The sequence below is a fragment of the Pagrus major genome, chromosome 23 (genome assembly GCF_040436345.1).
Source record: "Pagrus major chromosome 23, Pma_NU_1.0".
Taxonomy (NCBI): domain Eukaryota; kingdom Metazoa; phylum Chordata; class Actinopteri; order Spariformes; family Sparidae; genus Pagrus; species Pagrus major.
The window spans coordinates 6,278,325-6,296,347 of record NC_133237.1 but is presented as its reverse complement, the minus strand read 5'-3'; the positions used below and the strand labels follow the sequence as shown (position 1 = coordinate 6,296,347).

At 42.9% G+C, this 18,023-nt stretch overlaps 2 protein-coding genes across 3 annotated transcripts; both read right to left on the bottom strand.

Moving 5' to 3' along the window:
• Positions 1 to 1,402: 1,402 nt before the first annotated feature.
• On the bottom strand, positions 1,403 to 6,757 carry pik3r6b (phosphoinositide-3-kinase, regulatory subunit 6b). Its single transcript, XM_073494077.1, has 18 exons — positions 6,742 to 6,757; positions 6,530 to 6,622; positions 5,945 to 6,048; positions 5,709 to 5,777; positions 5,450 to 5,585; positions 5,270 to 5,339; positions 4,758 to 4,941; positions 4,136 to 4,283; positions 3,514 to 3,847; positions 3,306 to 3,402; positions 3,102 to 3,221; positions 2,844 to 2,924; positions 2,381 to 2,478; positions 2,188 to 2,239; positions 1,993 to 2,083; positions 1,853 to 1,905; positions 1,634 to 1,734; positions 1,403 to 1,547 (listed from the first exon to the last, which is right to left on the bottom strand). The coding sequence occupies exons 1-18, from the start codon at positions 6,755 to 6,757 to the stop codon at positions 1,403 to 1,405; spliced, it is 1,992 nt and encodes a 663-aa protein (XP_073350178.1).
• A 280-nt stretch (positions 6,758 to 7,037) lies between these two features.
• Positions 7,038 to 17,745, bottom strand: LOC141018892 (phosphoinositide 3-kinase regulatory subunit 5-like). 2 transcript variants are annotated; one of them, XM_073493634.1, is made up of 18 exons: positions 17,580 to 17,745; positions 14,183 to 14,297; positions 13,580 to 13,680; positions 13,417 to 13,485; positions 12,545 to 12,683; positions 12,381 to 12,450; positions 12,110 to 12,287; positions 11,846 to 12,017; positions 11,629 to 11,697; positions 10,040 to 10,887; positions 9,341 to 9,466; positions 8,959 to 9,090; positions 8,726 to 8,819; positions 8,537 to 8,613; positions 8,336 to 8,429; positions 8,170 to 8,252; positions 7,958 to 8,076; positions 7,038 to 7,845 (listed from the first exon to the last, which is right to left on the bottom strand). In XM_073493634.1, the coding sequence occupies exons 1-18, from the start codon at positions 17,583 to 17,585 to the stop codon at positions 7,698 to 7,700; spliced, it is 2,640 nt and encodes an 879-aa protein (XP_073349735.1). In that variant the 5' UTR covers positions 17,586 to 17,745; the 3' UTR covers positions 7,038 to 7,697. The 2 variants fall into 2 exon arrangements, with proteins under 2 accessions (XP_073349735.1, XP_073349734.1); XM_073493633.1 differs by lacking the exon at positions 17,580 to 17,745 and having other exon boundaries at positions 14,183 to 14,535.
• Positions 17,746 to 18,023: the final 278 nt, after the last annotated feature.

The following is an 18,023-nucleotide window of genomic DNA, read 5'->3' as shown; positions in this document are numbered from 1 at the left end:
ACTATTAGCAGCAATGTGTACTTAACTTATAACAGGGAGCCATTTAGAGTATTAAATACTATTAACGTTGTATCTGTAACATTGCATCATTATTGCATTTTATAAACTGTATCATCTGTTTTACATCTAAAAGCTGAGAAGTAACTTGTAACTATATGAAGTGTAAGTGCCTGTTAACTGTAACTTAAAAACATTACTTGAGTAAATGTAGTTAGTTACGTTCCACCACAAATGTGGTTGTGAGTAGTTCACACTTAAGTGGTGCATTATGTAAGACTTTTAGCTGACAAAATGAAAATAACAGTTTTGATGTTATGTATTGTGTTGCAGAGATATATTTACTGAAGTTAGCATGCTAGCACCACTCAGTCCAGGTCCAAAGCTCCCTTGCTAGTGGTGTAAACACCAACATTTCCCCACCGCTCTGAGCTCACTGTCCGGACCGCTAGCTGTGCTGCTAACTGAGCCAAATAGCTAACGACAGCTACAGTTAGCAGCAGTTAGGGGTTACTCCTGTGATGTGCTGCCCTCTATTTGTTTTGAGTTTGGCACATGACCAATTCTTACATATTGCACCTTTAATGAATCATCAGTTAACTCAATGTTGCTTCAACCACTGACTTATATGCTGCAAAATGAGTTGTAACATAAAAAATGTTTCCAACAGGTCGTCAGATAGAGACTTTCACACTGCATCAGCTCATCATAACATGTATTATAAATTGTAACCATAATATAAAAGTATCTTAAGGGCTTAAATTTACAGTAACATTACATTATAAAAATGAGAAAGAGTGTTGCTAATACTTTGTTTCAACCCTTCTTTAACATTTATAAGCTGTACAAGAACATTTCAAAAATGCTTTCTGCCACTAGGGCTCTCGAAAGTCAAAACAAAACAAAAGATACAAGTAGCATGGGATCATGGGAGTTGTGGTCTTTATTGGTGAACAACCACATTGCTGATGAAAATCTTTCTTACATAACAGAAATGCTCACAGATGAGGTAATATTTTCACGCTTTATTCAGGTTATGTTTAGTCACGTTCGACGACTTCCTTCTTTACTCTCTGACTTACCACTTGATGTTTCCCTGGAAGTCATAGCGACAGGGCGAGCACATGAACCACACTGTTACTATAAACTGACATATGACATATTTTTACATTGTTTCAAGATTGCTGGAAATATTTTTGGTAACGTAAGTTTACAACTCAAAAACACATTTACCAAAGGGCTTGTCTTTAAACATTTTAATGCAGAAACGTTACATGTTATTTCTTATAGTGTTTTTTAATGACAGATGGGTGTCCACAGGAGGACTTGTTGAGAGAGACTAGTTGTTGAGAATACAGTATACCATATGTACATCTGTACATATGGTATAAACAGCTCATGTCCCTCAGAGGGTCGCACCAGTGAAGGTGTTGATCGGCAGTGACAGGACTTTGTCCAGATACTTGCTCAGCAGCAGTTCTCGCTCGCTGCTGACACTGAACCTGGACCTGATGCTGCATCCTGGGTCCAAGCACGGATACATTTCTATCCTGTTAAGGAATTACATGACATTGCATCATACTTTCAATTTTCTGTCGGCGAAATAGAACAAATGTGAAACAGAGATGTTGCCGACCTTTGGACGTCAGTGTACGTCCTGCGAGAGTCCTTGTCCAGGCACACAGAGAGTGTTCGATGCTCCAGCGTCCTGATGCTGATGTTTTGAGTTTGAATCTGCTGTAATCAAAACAGGGAACATGTGTAGAAAGAACAAGTATGCATTAATGGTTCAGTAACTTAAAATAATGCAGTAATCATAATCTGTATTTCTAGATGGAAGTGATTGACTTCTTACTTTGTTGTGTCCTGGGGTCAAACTGCCAAACCTGACATTCAGGTAATCCTTACCTGGACAAAGTAACAGGGATTGGTTAGCATAAATCTAACATAAATCTGTCAACTAGATGTAAATATAAATAAAGTGAAAAGGTGAACCTGATGTTCCAGCTGCCTGCTCTGGCGTAATCACCACACCACATGCCATGGGTGCTTCTCCCTTTACCACTTCTCGTCTGCTTAAAGAGACCTGTTGAAGATGTGATAGTTAGCCCAAATCCTGCTGTTGATGCTTAATGCTAAACAGAAAAAAATGACATTATAAATAATTACCACTATAAATAAGGACTGCACCTTTGTATACCTGACTGACATGACTGCCCCAAAGACGTCCACTGCTGACTTCCTTCTGCGTGTGGAGGGCTCCTCTGTTGAAGACAACACCTTACTTTATCCAACTCTGATGTTAGCACAGTCATGGCAGCGTCCACACACTCACTCACACACACTCACACACAGAAAGAGAAACAGAAACATACTTGCAGACTTTTCTTTAAGGTGTCTGAACTCTGGGAAGTCAGCCTCCAGATGGGACACAAACACCTCCTCCACCACAGAGCTGATATTACAGCTGGAGCGGGTCATCTACACACACACGCACACACACATACACACACATGCACACACAACATACAGTTTCAAGTCACACCAGGAAGGCAGTTCTCTCAGGAATGAGAGAAAGGTTTGGGGGTCGGACAATCAAAACAATGAGCCAAAAAATGAGGGCCAAAACGTCTGTACACACAGCACGCAAGGTCATTTAATCATTACTTGACATGAAGAACTGATAAGTGCAGCTTTAAGTCAAAATAGCAACACTGCAATAAACACAACAGCATGTCTGATGTAGTATTCCTGCTGCCTCTGCTGACATATGAAAACCCAGCCTGTGTTTTTGACATTTGCACGCATGTAAATGACCACAGATACACACGACAGCTGCACTGTACCTTAACCAAATACAGCGGCAGGTTAACTGGCCACGTCCCACAGCGAAGGTAGTAACACAGGGTGTCCAGCAGGTAGAGGTTCTGCTGCGATGGCTCGCTCTGATTGTGCTGCAGCAGTTAGAAAACACAGAAGGAAGAAGGAGTCAGTTGAATCCCTGGTTGCTCAGTTGGCCAGTATGTTAGCATTTAGCTCAAAGCACCAGTGTGTCTCTACAGCCTCACAGAGCTGTTAGCATGACTCTTAGTCATGTTGGTTACCGTTCCAGCCAGTTTGCAGATGGCAGCAGGCAGACTGTTGATGTTGCTGTTGTACCATGGATCCACTCTTCCCAATAAGGAGGCGAGAGACAACCTGCCTTCATCCTGACATGAGATATCCTGTGAGGAATAACAGGTGTTGCTGGGTCATATAAAGTCTTGTACATTTAAAAGAATCAGACGCTGTCGTTTTGAGTGACTCACAGGTGGACTGAGCAGAGGCTCCACATCAGTGACTGGGATGTAGTACAACTGTAGGTTCAGTTTCTTGGTCAGAACAAGACGTTTCGACTCTCTTTCTCTATTGGAAAACACGTGTAAAACATTAATGGAAAGCTGAGTGTACACATCTGAGTTTATGTTTGAGGACCATAAAAAAAGAAGGTGTTCACAAAGAAAACTAGCTGCTCACCGGATAGAGTGATAAGCCCTGGCAAGTCTTCCCAGCACACGATCGTCCCCCATCACCACGACCCTTGTTGTGAGACGCCTTCTGTCTTCTGTTAGAGCAGGAGACGCTTCTATCTTCTCACTCATCAGGGTCAGTTTATCTGCTGGCTTCATGTTCTTAAAGGCAATTCTCCGATTTCTGACCAGAGGCTGCTCTCTGTAATCAAAGTCACTCTCCCCTGGGGCTCGCTCTATCCCACTGTCTTCAGACCGGACTGGGTCTCTTCTGTCCTTCGATTCTTCACCAACACTTGAGTTACGGCTGCCACTCAGGGCGAGCTTTGCCAGCAGATTCCCTTCAGGAAAAAAACATATAGTGTACGTTTTAACATCTCTCATGAACAGAAATATAAAGTCGTGGCTGTTTGTGTTTGTCTGACTGACTCACATAGATCCTCTTCATGTCTCCACAAGAGGAAATTGATTTCTGGAGAGGGCAGTGCAGTGCCACACACAGAGGTACAATGATCTGCTGTGGTTATTTCTGAGCAAACAGGGTAAAAATAACACAGCAATCCTGTCAAAATGTTCTTATTTCAGCTAATATTAAACTGTGCTGCAGCAGCAGAGTGCAGAACACACACCTTCTTTGGAGGCAGTCAGGATGTCTCTGTATATGTCGTGTAGTTTGTTCAGATACTCTGCACGACCACCTGCACCATGCTGTATACTCTGCTCCACAGCTAGAACCACCTCCTGGAAATATTTCTCTACCACGTGGTCCTCTAATGCCTGAAATACACAAAGGACACAAAGTTTGTTTGAAAAATATTACTGATAAGTGAGGAATAAACTAAGCCTTGCATTCATCCGCAAGACTAAGAGTCCACAACAATAATATTTGTGGTATTCAAGGGGGGTGTCCACATGTTTGAAAAAACTCTGCTTGGATGCCCCTATGGTAGATAAAGCATGATAACGTGCCCTTTATGTTGCCCTTCCAGTAGACAAAATGTGGTGAAATGTGGTGAAATGCCCTTTAATCACTATAAATACATCACAACTTATTTTGCAGGTTTGACCTGCTGGTGGTGTCAGGTGATCACCAAAATTACTAGCATACATCCGTCGACTACGAATATATGCAGCAAATTTTAATGGTAATTTTTCCGTAAATTTTTTAGATATATCAGTCTGGTCCAAAGTGGTGGACCGCTCAAAATGTCCTTCTCACTTTGTCCAAAACATCTTGATAAACCTGCTTACCTCCAGAATTGAAGCCAGTCTGGAGCTTTGGCAGGCCGTCTCCAGCCCCGTCTGCAGCACACCTAGCACCGCCTCTTTCTCCATGGTACGTGTGTTCCTGAGCAAGCTGGACGCCTCCAGGTGTGCTCTCACTGCTGCTTCCAGTGGAAGTGAAAACACAGCCGGGTCAGTGAGCACAAACACCCTGGAGGAGCAGACAGGGAATAAGATTACCATTAATTATTTAGTATTAAAGGTGCAATATGTTGGAATTTTACCTTACAACATGAAAAAATTAACAGAATGTGAAAAAACAGTGCTGACGTTATGTCAAAACATTTATGTATTATGTTGCACAGCTAACTGAGCTAACAAGCTAATTGCAGCTGCAGTTAGCAACAATTAGCAGTTACTTTGTTGATATCCTGCTCCTTATTTGTTTTGAGTATGAGTTCAACAGGAGGCCAATTCTTACAAACTGCACCTTTAAGGTCTGCTCCATTTTCACACAAGTTCACTCAAAGGTTACCCACTTTTCCTGCAAAGTGAAATGCTCATTCTTCAAGCTATGCTCTGCAGTGACTCTCCTCTGATATAAAGAGCCTGTGGAGGGAAGGATTAGTCCGTCAACAATGTTTATTTTACAGCCTCATGCAGTAGCTACTTCATTGTGTGTAGCTGATTTCAGCTCGCTGAAACTATGTGCAAAACACCTGGTGTGATCATTTCCATCCTGATGCTCCTCAGAGTGCTCAGGGCCACAGCAGAGTAAGGCTTCGGTAATATTAGCAGTTTTATCAAACACTCATACACTGTCTGGTAAAGGCTGGAGGGGATCATGGCACCTGACTGGAAAGATAAATACAGAAATAGTCAAACAAAATGTATGTTAACTTGTTTATTGGTCTACAGTAATAAGCTCTGTGTGAAACATGCCACATTCTCAACTAGACTCCCACAGGTGTGTCTTACCTGAATAACCACATAGTAGAGAGTGTGCAGCACTGGGATGACATGTTCGTACGGTCGTGTTTTATAAGTCTGCATCAGTCGTCAAACAAAAAGTTACATTAGAAATTTGCCACAAATAAAACATGAAGGCAGAGTCCTCTTCAAAGAGAGAAACACCAGCTGTTGGAAGTCTGCATGAAATTTTAAACTTGACTTTGAAATCTGAAAGCAGAGTTCAAGGAGCGAAACTTGCCAACCCTTTCTAGCTTCTTCTCCAGCTCTTGCAGCAGCAGTCGGATCAATGAAACGCTGCAGGACGGCTCGCTCTCTAACTGCTTCTGAAGAAGCCACCGAAGCATTCCTGCAGAGCACACAGTCAGCAGCTCGCTTTACATCTGACCACACACATCACACAGTGTGTCTGCAGTGAAACCATCTTGATACATAATACAGAGAGGCTGGGCTTATTGTAAAACCTTAAAACAGATCAAAAAACCACAAAAGCTTTTGAAGGAAAACATAATTAGTTTTGTTTATTTATGTAAAATCTTAAAGGAATTGGTTAAGTAAATCTTGATACCACCTTCATGTCAGTTGAACATAAGTACAATGGTTCCATTTATCTCAGATTTCAACGTCACAGCTGAGTATATTCTATAGCTTCCACAGGTGTTGATGCAGCCATCTTGGATTTTGAGGTTGGGGTGAGGTGGGTCAGGCTAGCCAGGCTAAGCTAAGCTACTGTAAATGGCTTATATTGAATGATATCAATCCTCGTTCTTATTGGTTGCATTCAGACAGATTTGCCTTTTAATGCTTCACATCCCCTCAGCTGTAGCTACCTTTGTGTGAGGCACTTTGGCTGTTCATCTCTTTGAGAAGAGCCTGGACGTTGTTGTGCAGGTTGAACTCCACAGTCGAGAGGCCCACGTCAGCTAAAAATGGAGATCATGCATGTCACCTTTAGATTCCTCTCCTACAAGCTTCAACCAACGTAACAAGTTTCTGTGTTACAGTCATTTCAAAGCGTCTAAGAGGAAATAAAAGCACTTACCTGTGGGATCGGCCATGTTTTCTGCTCTTCACAATCAATCAAACGAAACAGAATGGCTCCTGATGCAAATTAAAGTAACTCTGTCTGCAGTAATCCAGAGTTAACCACTGTTACCTTCTCTCGCTCTGCATGTCTGAGAAGAGACATGGCAGGAGTTTCTCCCTGAGGCGTCTCTGATGAGTGTCCTAATGTGATAATGGCAGGTTGTGTTTATTGTGCGAGTGTGAGACAGAGTGTGAGTGACTCATAAGAGGAAGTTCAGTCACTTAAACCAGAAGATCAAAGAATAAACAAAACCAACTGAAGTGTGACTTTATTTACATTTTGCGACATGTTAACAAAATGAAACGCATTTTCTGAAAAAAACATGTTTTCAGTGCTGTCACTTCACAAATAAATAGCTTATCTTATTCCACGTTTTTGTAAAGATAAAAAAGGTTTGACTGTCATGGATCAACAGAACGTACACAATAGTAATCAAGTAAACAGTTTTACACTTTTTGCAGCAGATTATTGGACACGACTGACGAGTAACATTCCTTTGAAAACCTGTAAAAACCTAACAATTACTCAATTAATGCACAATGAACTGTGTGATAAACTGCTGTTTCTCTGAAATGTATTCAAGTGCTCACAGATAAACTTTAACAGTCATCTTTGTTTTTAAAGTTGCTAAAACTTCCATTTACCGCAGTAATCAAAGATACGATGAGGGGAGACACAGTAGCATGTCATCTGAGCAGTTAACAATGTGACACACCCTGACACACGACAAACCTCTCCTCAACTATTCAATAAACGTCACCCTGAGTACTGTGCAACTTTTGTCTCTGCTTTAATTTTCACTCTCTATCCGGTTTGTATATTCTGCATCCTGAGTTGCTTTGGATTAAACATCCCTGTGTGAATTATTCTATATCAGCTCCGTGGATTTGTTGAGTGGAGTAAAAAGTGTGTCATGGATACGAGGCGGAGAAAGAGGTGATGGGAAGGCAGAGCAGAGAGCAGTAGGACGGGTGCAGAGGCTGGACTTGGCCAGGTAAGGGCTTGTAGGACCTCCAGTCTGAACTGCTTCCTGCTTTACAGCACAGAGACACCTCACACCTGCAGATACAGATATGAGACATGAGACTAATGTTGGCTGATAAAGGTGTTTGACTCCTTTACTACTTAAATAGAGGTTTAATGATGTGATGGTGATGATCCTGGGTCGTACCTGGTGACACTCTGGATGAACTTCTTCTCATCCTGATCCAGACACACAGCAAAAGTCGTCCCCTCCTCTCCACTGACCACCTGCACCTTGTCCACCTTCACCTGTGATATGGAGATGTGCTGTTGTGGAGAGAGGAGGAGTGTGAGGAGAGAGTGTTTCATGAGAATGTGTTTAGTGTTTGATTCAGACTTGTAAAAAAATACGCCCTTCACCTGGTTGTAGCCCTTTTTAGACTTGGAGCACTGCCTCTTCAGGACCTCTGTCATTGTCAGCTGCAGACTTTCTATTCTTGAATCTGAACAGAGAAGATTTGCTTAGAAAATCACGACGCAGACACAAAAACATGACTGAAAGACTGGGATTGTCACTGTCACACACCGAGCTGCTCTGGTTTCCTGCAGGCTTTGTAAAGATTTATCGACGTGCACACGGTGTCAGTCTGGGTCCACTGACTCCTCCCACTAACTGCCACCTGTAATGGGGTGTAGACGCAGCAGATTTAAAAATAGCTCCAGCCGTGAAGTTATTTTTATTGTTTGTGTTGCAGGAAATCTGTGGGTGTCAGAGCAGAAACAATACCTTGTTGTAGGCAACGCTCAGTGTTAAAGGGACAGCCTCTCGTTCTTCATCTATTCCAAACCTTTTGCTGGCAGCGCCTTCAAACAGACAGCACACATTAGACTATATATATATATATATATATATATGTGTGTGTGTGTGTGTCTGCATGCTGTTGTGGCTGTCTGGGTGCGTCAGCGTGTGACTCACCCATGGCCTTAACAGCTCTGGTTCCTGCGGTGTGCCCGAGCTCCAGAGACTGAATAAACACTTCCCTCCTCCTCTCTCCTCCAGCCAGAGTCAGCTGTGTGGAGGAAGGAAGAAAACTTATTTCACAAAGTTATTCACTGAGTGAGAGACTGTGGCTGTGTGTGTGTGTGTGTGTGTGTGTGTGTGTGTGTGTGTGTGTGTGTGTGTGTGTGTGTGTGTGGTGCGCCTCTCACCTCAGCCTGGTAGAGCTGCACCAGAACAGGCTGGTCTGCATGTCTACAGTAATAAAGCACCAAGTCGCCCAGCAGGGGAAGCGTCTCCACGCTGCCATTACTCACTGACACATCACCTTCTTTACAGGTCGTCTGGTTCACAGAGAAAACACACAGGACTCAAGACCATATAGATCATGATGAGCACACAAGCACCTGGAATTTTCATCCAGTCCATAAGAAGGACACATGTTTGGTCTGCGCGGTGAGCAGTTTTCTGTGAGACTCATGCAGTCACATTTTGCTGTCACTGAGAGGGAATTCGGTGCCAACAGACATTATTACATCAGCAACTCGCTTGATTTATTATGTAATGCATGGTGAGAGAAAGGTGATGAAGTACCTGACAGAGGACATCAGAGGACAGGCTGAGCAGGTTGAGGACGTTCCTCTCGTACCACGGGTCGATCAAACCCAGCATCTGGGCTATATCAGCTGTACTGTCCTCCATTATGCTCCCATTACACTCCTGTCACAAGTAGGGAATAAAAGGTGTTAATGCATCAGTTAAAGGATTACATTATACATAACTTTTCATGTCATTATAGTTTCCTAGATTAGATTTTCAGTTCAGCAGGTGGATCCTCTCAAAGGACCATCTGACCTCTGACCTTCTGGAAAAGTATTATCGATCATAGTTTTTGCTACATTTGCAGTGAGAGACTTGATGAATTGGCGCAACAACCTTTATTATCAACTTCTTAACATATTTTTTATTATAAATCACTAACAAACTGATGTCATTTTGTGCCAAGCCAGTCAGGCCACCTTGAGCTGCAGTCTTGATGGCTTTTCCTTTATTAATTACTTAATAATTAATAAAGGAAAACCAGCCACAGAGATGTTTCACCAGCTGGCAACTCAAAAGCTGCTCTAATCGATGGTTAATAAATGATCCAAGCATTAGTAAATGAATTATTTATCATCACTGAAGTGGTTAGTTATAACTTGTACACACATTGTGAACTGTGCATTATTAGAAAGTGATAGAAAGAGTACATTAAACGGCTGGATCAGCTGACACAGTGCCAGATGTTCTCACCCCAGAGGCAGCCACTTTGGTTGAACTTCCTATCTGCCCCTCAGTCGGTGTGTGAGCTCCTCCTGGGCTTCCTGTTGTTCTCCTCTTAATGGGAACAAAGTAAAACTGCAGTTTGCATGTCTTGGTGAGTCGGGGACATTTACTCTCTTTCTGCTGCAGGTCGCTGTACGCCCTGGCCAGCCTGCCGGCCTCTCTGTCACCTCCAAACACCACCACTTTGACCAGAGTAGGCGTCTCTATCACGTCCCCTTCGTCGCAGCTCAGGATCGGCCTCCTGCGCACACACATGTGCTTCTGCGGGGAGAGAGGATCTTGGGCGGCAGTGGAGGCATCAAGAGGATGAACCTGTCTGCACAGGGACCTGGAGTATCTGAGCTGCGACCCAGTTCTTTGAAAGTCTTTGCTGACATCCCCTTGGAAGCCCATACTCTGAACACGCCGGCAATTGCTCGGGCTGCGGGGAGTCTTGAAAAGCATGGAGAAGCGCTCAACACCTAAGAGTGATCTGGACTTCTTTTTGGGTTTCTTTCTAGGCTTTGGTTGACCATCTTGTTTTTCTTCTGTGTCATCATGTGTCGTATCCTCACTGAAGTCACTTTCCACACCCGATGAGCCAGAGGGTGTGGTACCCGCAGACCAGCTGGAGGACAGGGAGTAGCTGGAAAACATGGAGTCCCTCGAGGAAGAGGAGGCGGTGGAGATGCGGTGATCCGCTTTGCTTCCCTCCACTTCGTCTTCCTCATCCACACTGGTGTCATTAATATCATCCACATATATTTCTGTTTTGAGGAAACAGTCTGGAGGTGAGTCCGGCTCGGACTCGCTTCCGAGAATGGGATTCAGAAAATCTGCATGAATGTACAGAAGAAGACACTGATGAACAGTTAAAGATGGACCTTTATTAATTAAAGCCAGAACAATGGCCAGAATAAATTATAGCAATGTACGTTTTTGCAAACCATGGATACTTTGGACACTTTGGACAAGGTTCAATTTTCAATTCTATGTGGTGGCAATGCTGTACTTATGCTCTGGTTAGGTTTAGCCACAAAAACCACGTGGTAAGGGTTAGAAAAAGACCATGTTTTGGCTTAAAATACCTGGTTTTGTCGCCACAAAAATCCCAATATCTCGTCAAAAATAACGTGGTTTTGATGCCACTAACAGGGCTTGGAAATTGCCCTGATATCTTGTCAAAAATATCCAGTTTTGTTGACACTAAGACGGCTGGAAAATGTCTCAAAGTCTTGACAAAAATATCTGGTTTGTTGCCAGTAGCACAGCTGTAAAATGTCCTGACCTCTTGTCAAATTATCCTGTTTTTCTTGACACTAACACAGCTGGAAAATGTCCACGCAGTTTTGTGCTTTTAAATGTTGAAACACAGTCTCCGTCTGGCAACCGTCTCACGCTAGCCGTCACACCACCACCATCCACTCCACCTCCGTCGAAAGTCAGCTCATATAAGTGTGACATGGCACGTGTTGTGTTGATACGATACGTATGACATGTACAAATGTGTCCGTGTTTTGCAGAAACGTAAAACGCCAACATTTGAGAGAGAGCTAACTGGAAGTTTAGTTAATTACCAAAGTTGTCGTTTTCCCAGAAGCACGTGCGACATTTGGGGAAAGGCAGCGTGAAAGTCTCAACAGCCCCTGATGAGAGGAGGTGATGCTGTCAGAGAACAATCTTGAACAGCAGGTTTGGGAAACAGGAAACTAAACTTTTCCCCATTATAATAATGTGGATATGGATCTATCTCCTCATGTCTGTGGCATTTTATGTTCATATTTTCTGTCTTACCAGCATCTGGGCAACCTTCAGCAGGAGCAGGAGCAGCCAGGCTTCCTCTGAGCCTCTCCATGCTGTGTAGCAGACCTTGTCGAGCCCTGCTGAGATCTGCTGTCGAGGCTGCTGTCTCCATGCTGTTAGTCACTGCCTCCTTGAGCTGCTCCAGCTCCTCAGGCCGCTTTGCCTGAAGGAAGAGTAGGAAGTTTGTTTAAGGAAGAAAGTGGGAATGTATAAAGAGGAATTGTGCATCCAAAGAAACAAATGTTGGTCAGTCACCTGCAGGGCAGTGTGAAGCGCCTGCAGGTCGAGTTGGGTGCCCAGAGCAGCCTGAAAGGCGTGCACGATGAGGGTGATGGCAACGTCTCTGTTGGAGGTTTGGGTGCTGCTCAGTTGCTCGGAGACAGCCTGGACCTCTGGTGGGAAGTCCTCATCTTGGCTCACTAACAGCACCGTGCTAATAGAATAAACACACACAGCAGCCGCCATGTTTACAGCTTGTTTTAATGCCATATTTAATAGCTATCATTAAAGGTTTGGATGAACTTACATGGTTTTAGAGCAGTGGACCTCTGGTGAAACACCTTGCTCTGTCCTCACCAGTCTTTGAAATGAAATACCTGAAAACAAAAGTGGGCACACACTTCAGTAATCTCACTGCCCCCATATGGTCACACTGATACATGAGCACGTACACCAGAGCTTCAGTGTTACCTGGTGCTCTGAGCTCCTGCTGGATGATGTTTAGCAGTCGTTTACTGGCAGAGCAGCACGGCTCAGGCCAGGACAGGAAGCTATGGAACAACGTGTAGGCCTCCTGCAGCACGCCGCAGTCTGGAGCCACATGAGGAACCTGCATGAAGAAACACAAATCATTGCTATCATTTGCTGTCCTTCACTGAGCTTTTTTGTTGATACATTAAGATAAGTACAACATTTCTTATGCTTTTATTAGCTGTTAACACTTCTAAAGCAAGGACAATGCCTTATTAAAGGATAAGCTCACCCAAAAATGAAAATTCAGTCATGATCTGCTCACCCCTCATGATGATGATGAAAAGTCAGGTGAGATTTCTTTAATAGTCCACAAAACATTTCTGGAGCTTCACAGAACAGCTGAAGTAGACGGGGACAAACGATGAAAAACAAACCATAAAATGGCTCCACAAAGCTTAACCCAAGTCTCCGGAAGCCCCCAAATCCCTAGCTGCTCAGCTAAAAGCGTTAGCGCGCACCCAATCTGAAATGGGTGCAGGAGCTTGACCACATGGTGAGGGTGTAAATATTGCCTTTTCAAATCAATTTGGGATTTGAAGGGCTTTGAGAGACTTGGATGACATTGGACGAGCTGTGTGGAGCCATTTTATGGGGTTTTATTGTTCCCCATCTACCTCAGCTCTTTACGAGAACACTGATTTGCCGTGAAGCTCCACAAATGTTTTGTGGACAACAAAACTTCACCTGATTTTCCATCAGCATGGGGGTGAGTAGCTAATGACTGAATTTTCATTTTTGGGAAACCCTTTCCTTAAAGGTTAAGAGAGTCAAAGAGTCATGTTCCCTGTTTCGACATGACGCCCACGCACTTTTAGGAGAGTAGACGAGAACAGGAGCGTGAGGGGAACCACCAGCTCATACCGACACTTCTCCAGCACCTGTGAAAGATAGAAAACTGAACTGAAACACACTGTCATTCACTATATTGCACTGAACGTTTTGGATAATGATGTTTTTTTAGCAGCTCCCCACCTCCTTTGTTTTCCTCAGTACTTTCTGTAGAAGGATGAGGAAGTTGTGGGGATCTCTCTTCACAAGTTCCTCCAAACACCAGCGGTTAATGCACAGGCCGGCTAGTCAGAGACACAGAAACACACAACGTGGAACTTATTTCTCCTTTTAGGTTTCATTCTGATGGCAGATCGTAAACATGCTATTTCTACACATGTTTACTGGTTCAGAGAGGCGCTAAATGAAAGCAAAATGATTCCACCACTTTCCCTCGTTGCTACAGTATGTTAAGTAAGTATTTCAAAATCGGTTTTGCATAAGCCTGCGTGATTCACGTCTGTCGGTCCTCATTCTGTCGCTGTCACCACTTTCAATTCCCATTTGTCTCTGTAATTTGAACAACATGTTCCTAGTGATGGGCAGAGTGTGCGGTTGACTTGTTTAACAGGTTAAAAATCTACTTCGTGCCTTCGTCATTCAATTAAAATTGCAACAGCAGGGTGTCAAGACATGAACAAACTGTTCATCTAGTGATCTAGTGGGAGTTGAGGAGCCAGTTTGCACATTTTCAGCACCATCTTTGTATTGTGTCATTGTTAAAGGCAGTGTGGGTTTGGGTCTTACCGTTCCAGAGCTGCTTGTCCGGAGTGTCAAGACCGAGGTTACAGAGGCAACGCTCAAGGACGTGCTGGATACGATCCTCTGTGCACGAGCTCTGCTCCATCTTCTCCATCCTCTTCTGCAGAGGCATCAACATCCACGGAAAAATACAGAAGATAAACCACCAGGAAGTCCCAAAATATCTGCTTAGTTACACCCTATTATTGTGTTCCGGTAAACCAATAAATTATGTCTCTTTAGTAGTCCAAACTTCCTGTTATTGCTGTCGCCAACGCGTTATAATCATTATTGTTCCCTTCCACAGACAATCAAGCACAATCCAGAGTAAGACGCTCAACAGAGGTGCCAACACGAATGTCCACAGCAAAGACGTCAGGGAAGCAAAAAAAAGTCTGCCACTTCCTACCAAAACCAGTGAGTCATAGACTGTGTGAGTGGACCGGAGATGAGCTGGTTGAAAACAGGAGCCACAACTTCTACTTTTTCATTCTTAAAATCAGCTGCTGACACCAGATTTCAGATGACTCAAAGGTGGGGTGGAAATGAATCTAACAAAAGGACAACTTCCTATCTGATGCCCATGAGACTTATTAACAAGTAAAGACAAGTGTGTGTGTTTTTTATTAAAGATAACAGTGTGTGCATCAGTTACAAACAAAACACAGAATGTCTGGCATTTGCCTACTACAGGACATGTGACACCTGTGGTTAGAGAGCACATAAGATGAAAACAATTGAAGCCACACAGACCACACAATGAAATGGACACTTTTGCAAACAACATTTCACTGGTGATAATTAAAGGTTTTAAAGAAAAAGGAAGCTGGGTCGGTTTCAGTGCCTATTATGAATACTTTAAAAAGAAAAAAGTCCACCACACATCCCTCTCAATGGGTAAAAATATTTTCCCTGGAAGTATATTTGGTCTCCAGGATGTCAGCGTGCATACGGAAGCTGTTATTGTGCCCAGCTGTTGCAGATGTGTCACTGTGACCAGTGCTGAATAATGTGTGCAATGACACGAGTGGAGAGCCGGGGTCACCTGTACCCATCAAAACAGGAAAAGGCCTTCCGGGAAGCACGAATGAAAACTACTGCTTTGACTGCTTTCTTAAGACCGGACAGGGGGAGAGACTGTACGAGTAGAAATACACATTCAGTGAAGAGTGTGTGCAAAGTGTTGTAGCTAATACAAATAGAGCGGCGGTTCACAACTCATTCTTATAGGAGACCGATTATGCTTTTAGTTTTTCCCTCTCCTTCAGTGTTTTATATGTTCTGATGTAAAAAATCTTGAAAGTGAAAAAGTTCAAAGTCCGCACAAACAGAAGCTCCTCTCTCCTAAAGAAAACACTGCTCCTCAAACGCCTCGTCAGTAGTCCTGCCTTTAATTCTGTGACTTTGTGACATCACACTATGCCACCATGTCACACAATTGCATGATTTAATGCCTGGCGGCTACTTTAGCACATAAGAATTGATTTAGCACAGCTGGTCTGTTGCTCAGGCATGTGTGAGCTGACCAATCAGAGCAGACTGGGTATTAAGGAGGGGGGCCCTTAAAGAAACAGGAGCTAAAGCAGAGAGGGGGAATACAGTGCTGCAGCACTGTATTCCCCCTCTCCAGAGTCTGCAGTCTCCTGTGAGTACTGAATTCAGCAAGAGCTCTCTTGAAAGTAACCACACAGACACAAAAATTCTCTCTGTGCGTGCCGTCGCTTGCTAACGTTAGCTTACAGCTAGTGTACAGTAAAGTAAGCTGCCAGTTTGGGGCAGATAAACACTGCATGAGTAAATACACAGCATTTATCATCCACGACTGCTGATAAAAATCTATCTGATGTTCATTTGAACTGATTTTAAATTGAATGTTAATAAACATATTTTGATGCATAGTGTTTAGGTGTTTAGGTTGGTTAGGCTAATTTTACATTTGTGCTACTAGTGTCAAAAGCTAAACTTTTCGATCACCAATTTGCTTCAACCACTTACCTTTCCATTAGTTTTAGCTAGCTAACTGTCTAAACCAGTTATCCATTATTTGTAGGCTAAAATTAGGACTAATGAATAATGGGTTAGCTAGATAAAATGAATGTAGGCTAAGTAGGTGAAAATTAATGGAAATAGTCGACTTAGTTAGCTAGATAAAAGTTTAAGCAAGCTTTAACTATTTTAGCCATCCAAGCCTATCCTTTAGCCTAACGTTAGCTAGCCATTTCAACCTTTTATCCATTAATTTTAACTATTCTATCTGGACTATTTACCTTTTTAGTTCAAGCTAACTAATTCAACCGTTCAACTGTCCATTACTTTTTAAAAATATTTGCAATGTTGAGCTTCTTTTTTCTTTACACTAAACTCTTCACGCACCGCAACAACAACAAGTGGGTGTTGACTCAATATATGGACATAGATAATGCTACTGTGGCTCGCTAGCAAAAGTCAACTAACTGCTAGCTGACGTACAGAGCGACCTGTAAAGCAGTGCAGAGAAAAGGAAAACTGGTGAAAAGTGTTGACTGTGCGTTATTAATGTCATTGAAATGATGTAGTAGTGTTTACGGTGATGTAACTGGAGGAGACTAATCATACTTTCCCAGGATAGGGGAGCGACGTAACAGAGTATAAAAGGCTATACGTGATGATATTCAGCCAAGATTGCCGTGTTAGTTGATCAGTAAAACATAAGTTTTATCTCCTGAACTCCACAAAATGACTCCATCCATTCACAGCATAGTAAGCGTGTTACATGTTTGGCAGCAGCTCTGTGCTCTGCAGTAGAAGGCATATACCCAGCCTCTGCAAGCAAGCCTGTCAATTGTCTACTGAGGAAGCAGGTGTTACTCCATTGTATGTTGTCAAGTATTTTCCAGCTCAGCCATGCAAACCTGGCTCAATGCAAAAAAGCAAAAAAAACTGATCTCTGCTGTGGCTTCTTCAACATTACTTAAACACAAGTGTTGCTTTAATTGCACATACCGTATGAGTGGAAAGACGAGCTGGGAATTAGAGGTGACAATGCCAGATGTGCAGCTGCCCCGTAGACTAAAAGGAAACTGTGATTATACTGCTGAGGCTCTTTTCAGCGCCTCAATAATCTGCTACGTACTTGACAAATCTATGGTGTGTAATTCTGAATACATTATATCAGCCAAGCAGCATTTATAAGAAGGGGAACAGGAAATCTGCAGAGCAAGAATAACACGCCGCAGTTAGTTTTGATGGATGTTGTGCAACAGAGGTTGGTTCCTACCAGAAAAAGAAAGTATTGAATAGTAAAATGCATTAAATGACACCTCTGGTCAACTTGAGATAGGCAGGGGACATGCAGATACACAAAATATGTTGAAACACAGAGAGAGATAAAGAATTAATCAGCAGCAAGAGGCATGAATCTTACCGGCATCTGCAGTTATCAGTGTCCTAGATCATCCCAGAAGAACCACAGCTGAGGCACACCAGTGGAGGGAAACAATACAGAGACCACATCCTCCTTCGTTGGTGCTTTTTAAAAACAGACCCTCCAACTACAAAGTCAAGAGAGCATGCGCCACAAAACAGGAACTGAAGAAGTGTTTGTGCAGCGGTGGTTTACATAAGACTCTTTGACGTGACAGAGCCGTTTGACCAAGAGCTGCTTCACAATGATATAACTTGTCTCTGACGATGAGACAGTTAGTTTGTATCTTTATTGGTACAATGTAGTATTAAAGAAACAATCTGCAGTCCTTTACAGACAGAAAATCAATCGCTAAGATTACAATTATTTTTATTATGTGAGTGTAACTCCTACAGCACAGTAATAAACACACAGGCACACAGAGAGCACTTTATCAGGTTTTAG

Bases quoted from the DNA above. Each gene is read 5' to 3' on its own strand.
- pik3r6b (XM_073494077.1), bottom strand. The intron at 5,586-5,708 runs GTAAGACACACC...TTATCTTTCCAG, and splicing joins TCTACTATGTGGTTATTCAG to TCAGGTGCCATGATCCCCTC. The intron at 5,340-5,449 runs GTGTTTTGCACA...TTCCCTCCACAG, and splicing joins GATGGAAATGATCACACCAG to GCTCTTTATATCAGAGGAGA.
- LOC141018892 (XM_073493633.1), bottom strand. From the start codon at position 14,315: ATGTTGATGCCTCTGCAGAAGAGGATGGAGAAGATGGAGCAGAGCTCG. The intron at 13,681-14,182 runs GTAAGACCCAAA...GTCTCTGACTAG, and splicing joins GGACAAGCAGCTCTGGAACG to CCGGCCTGTGCATTAACCGC. The intron at 7,846-7,957 runs GTACGACCCAGG...CTGTATCTGCAG, and splicing joins TTCATCCAGAGTGTCACCAG to GTGTGAGGTGTCTCTGTGCT.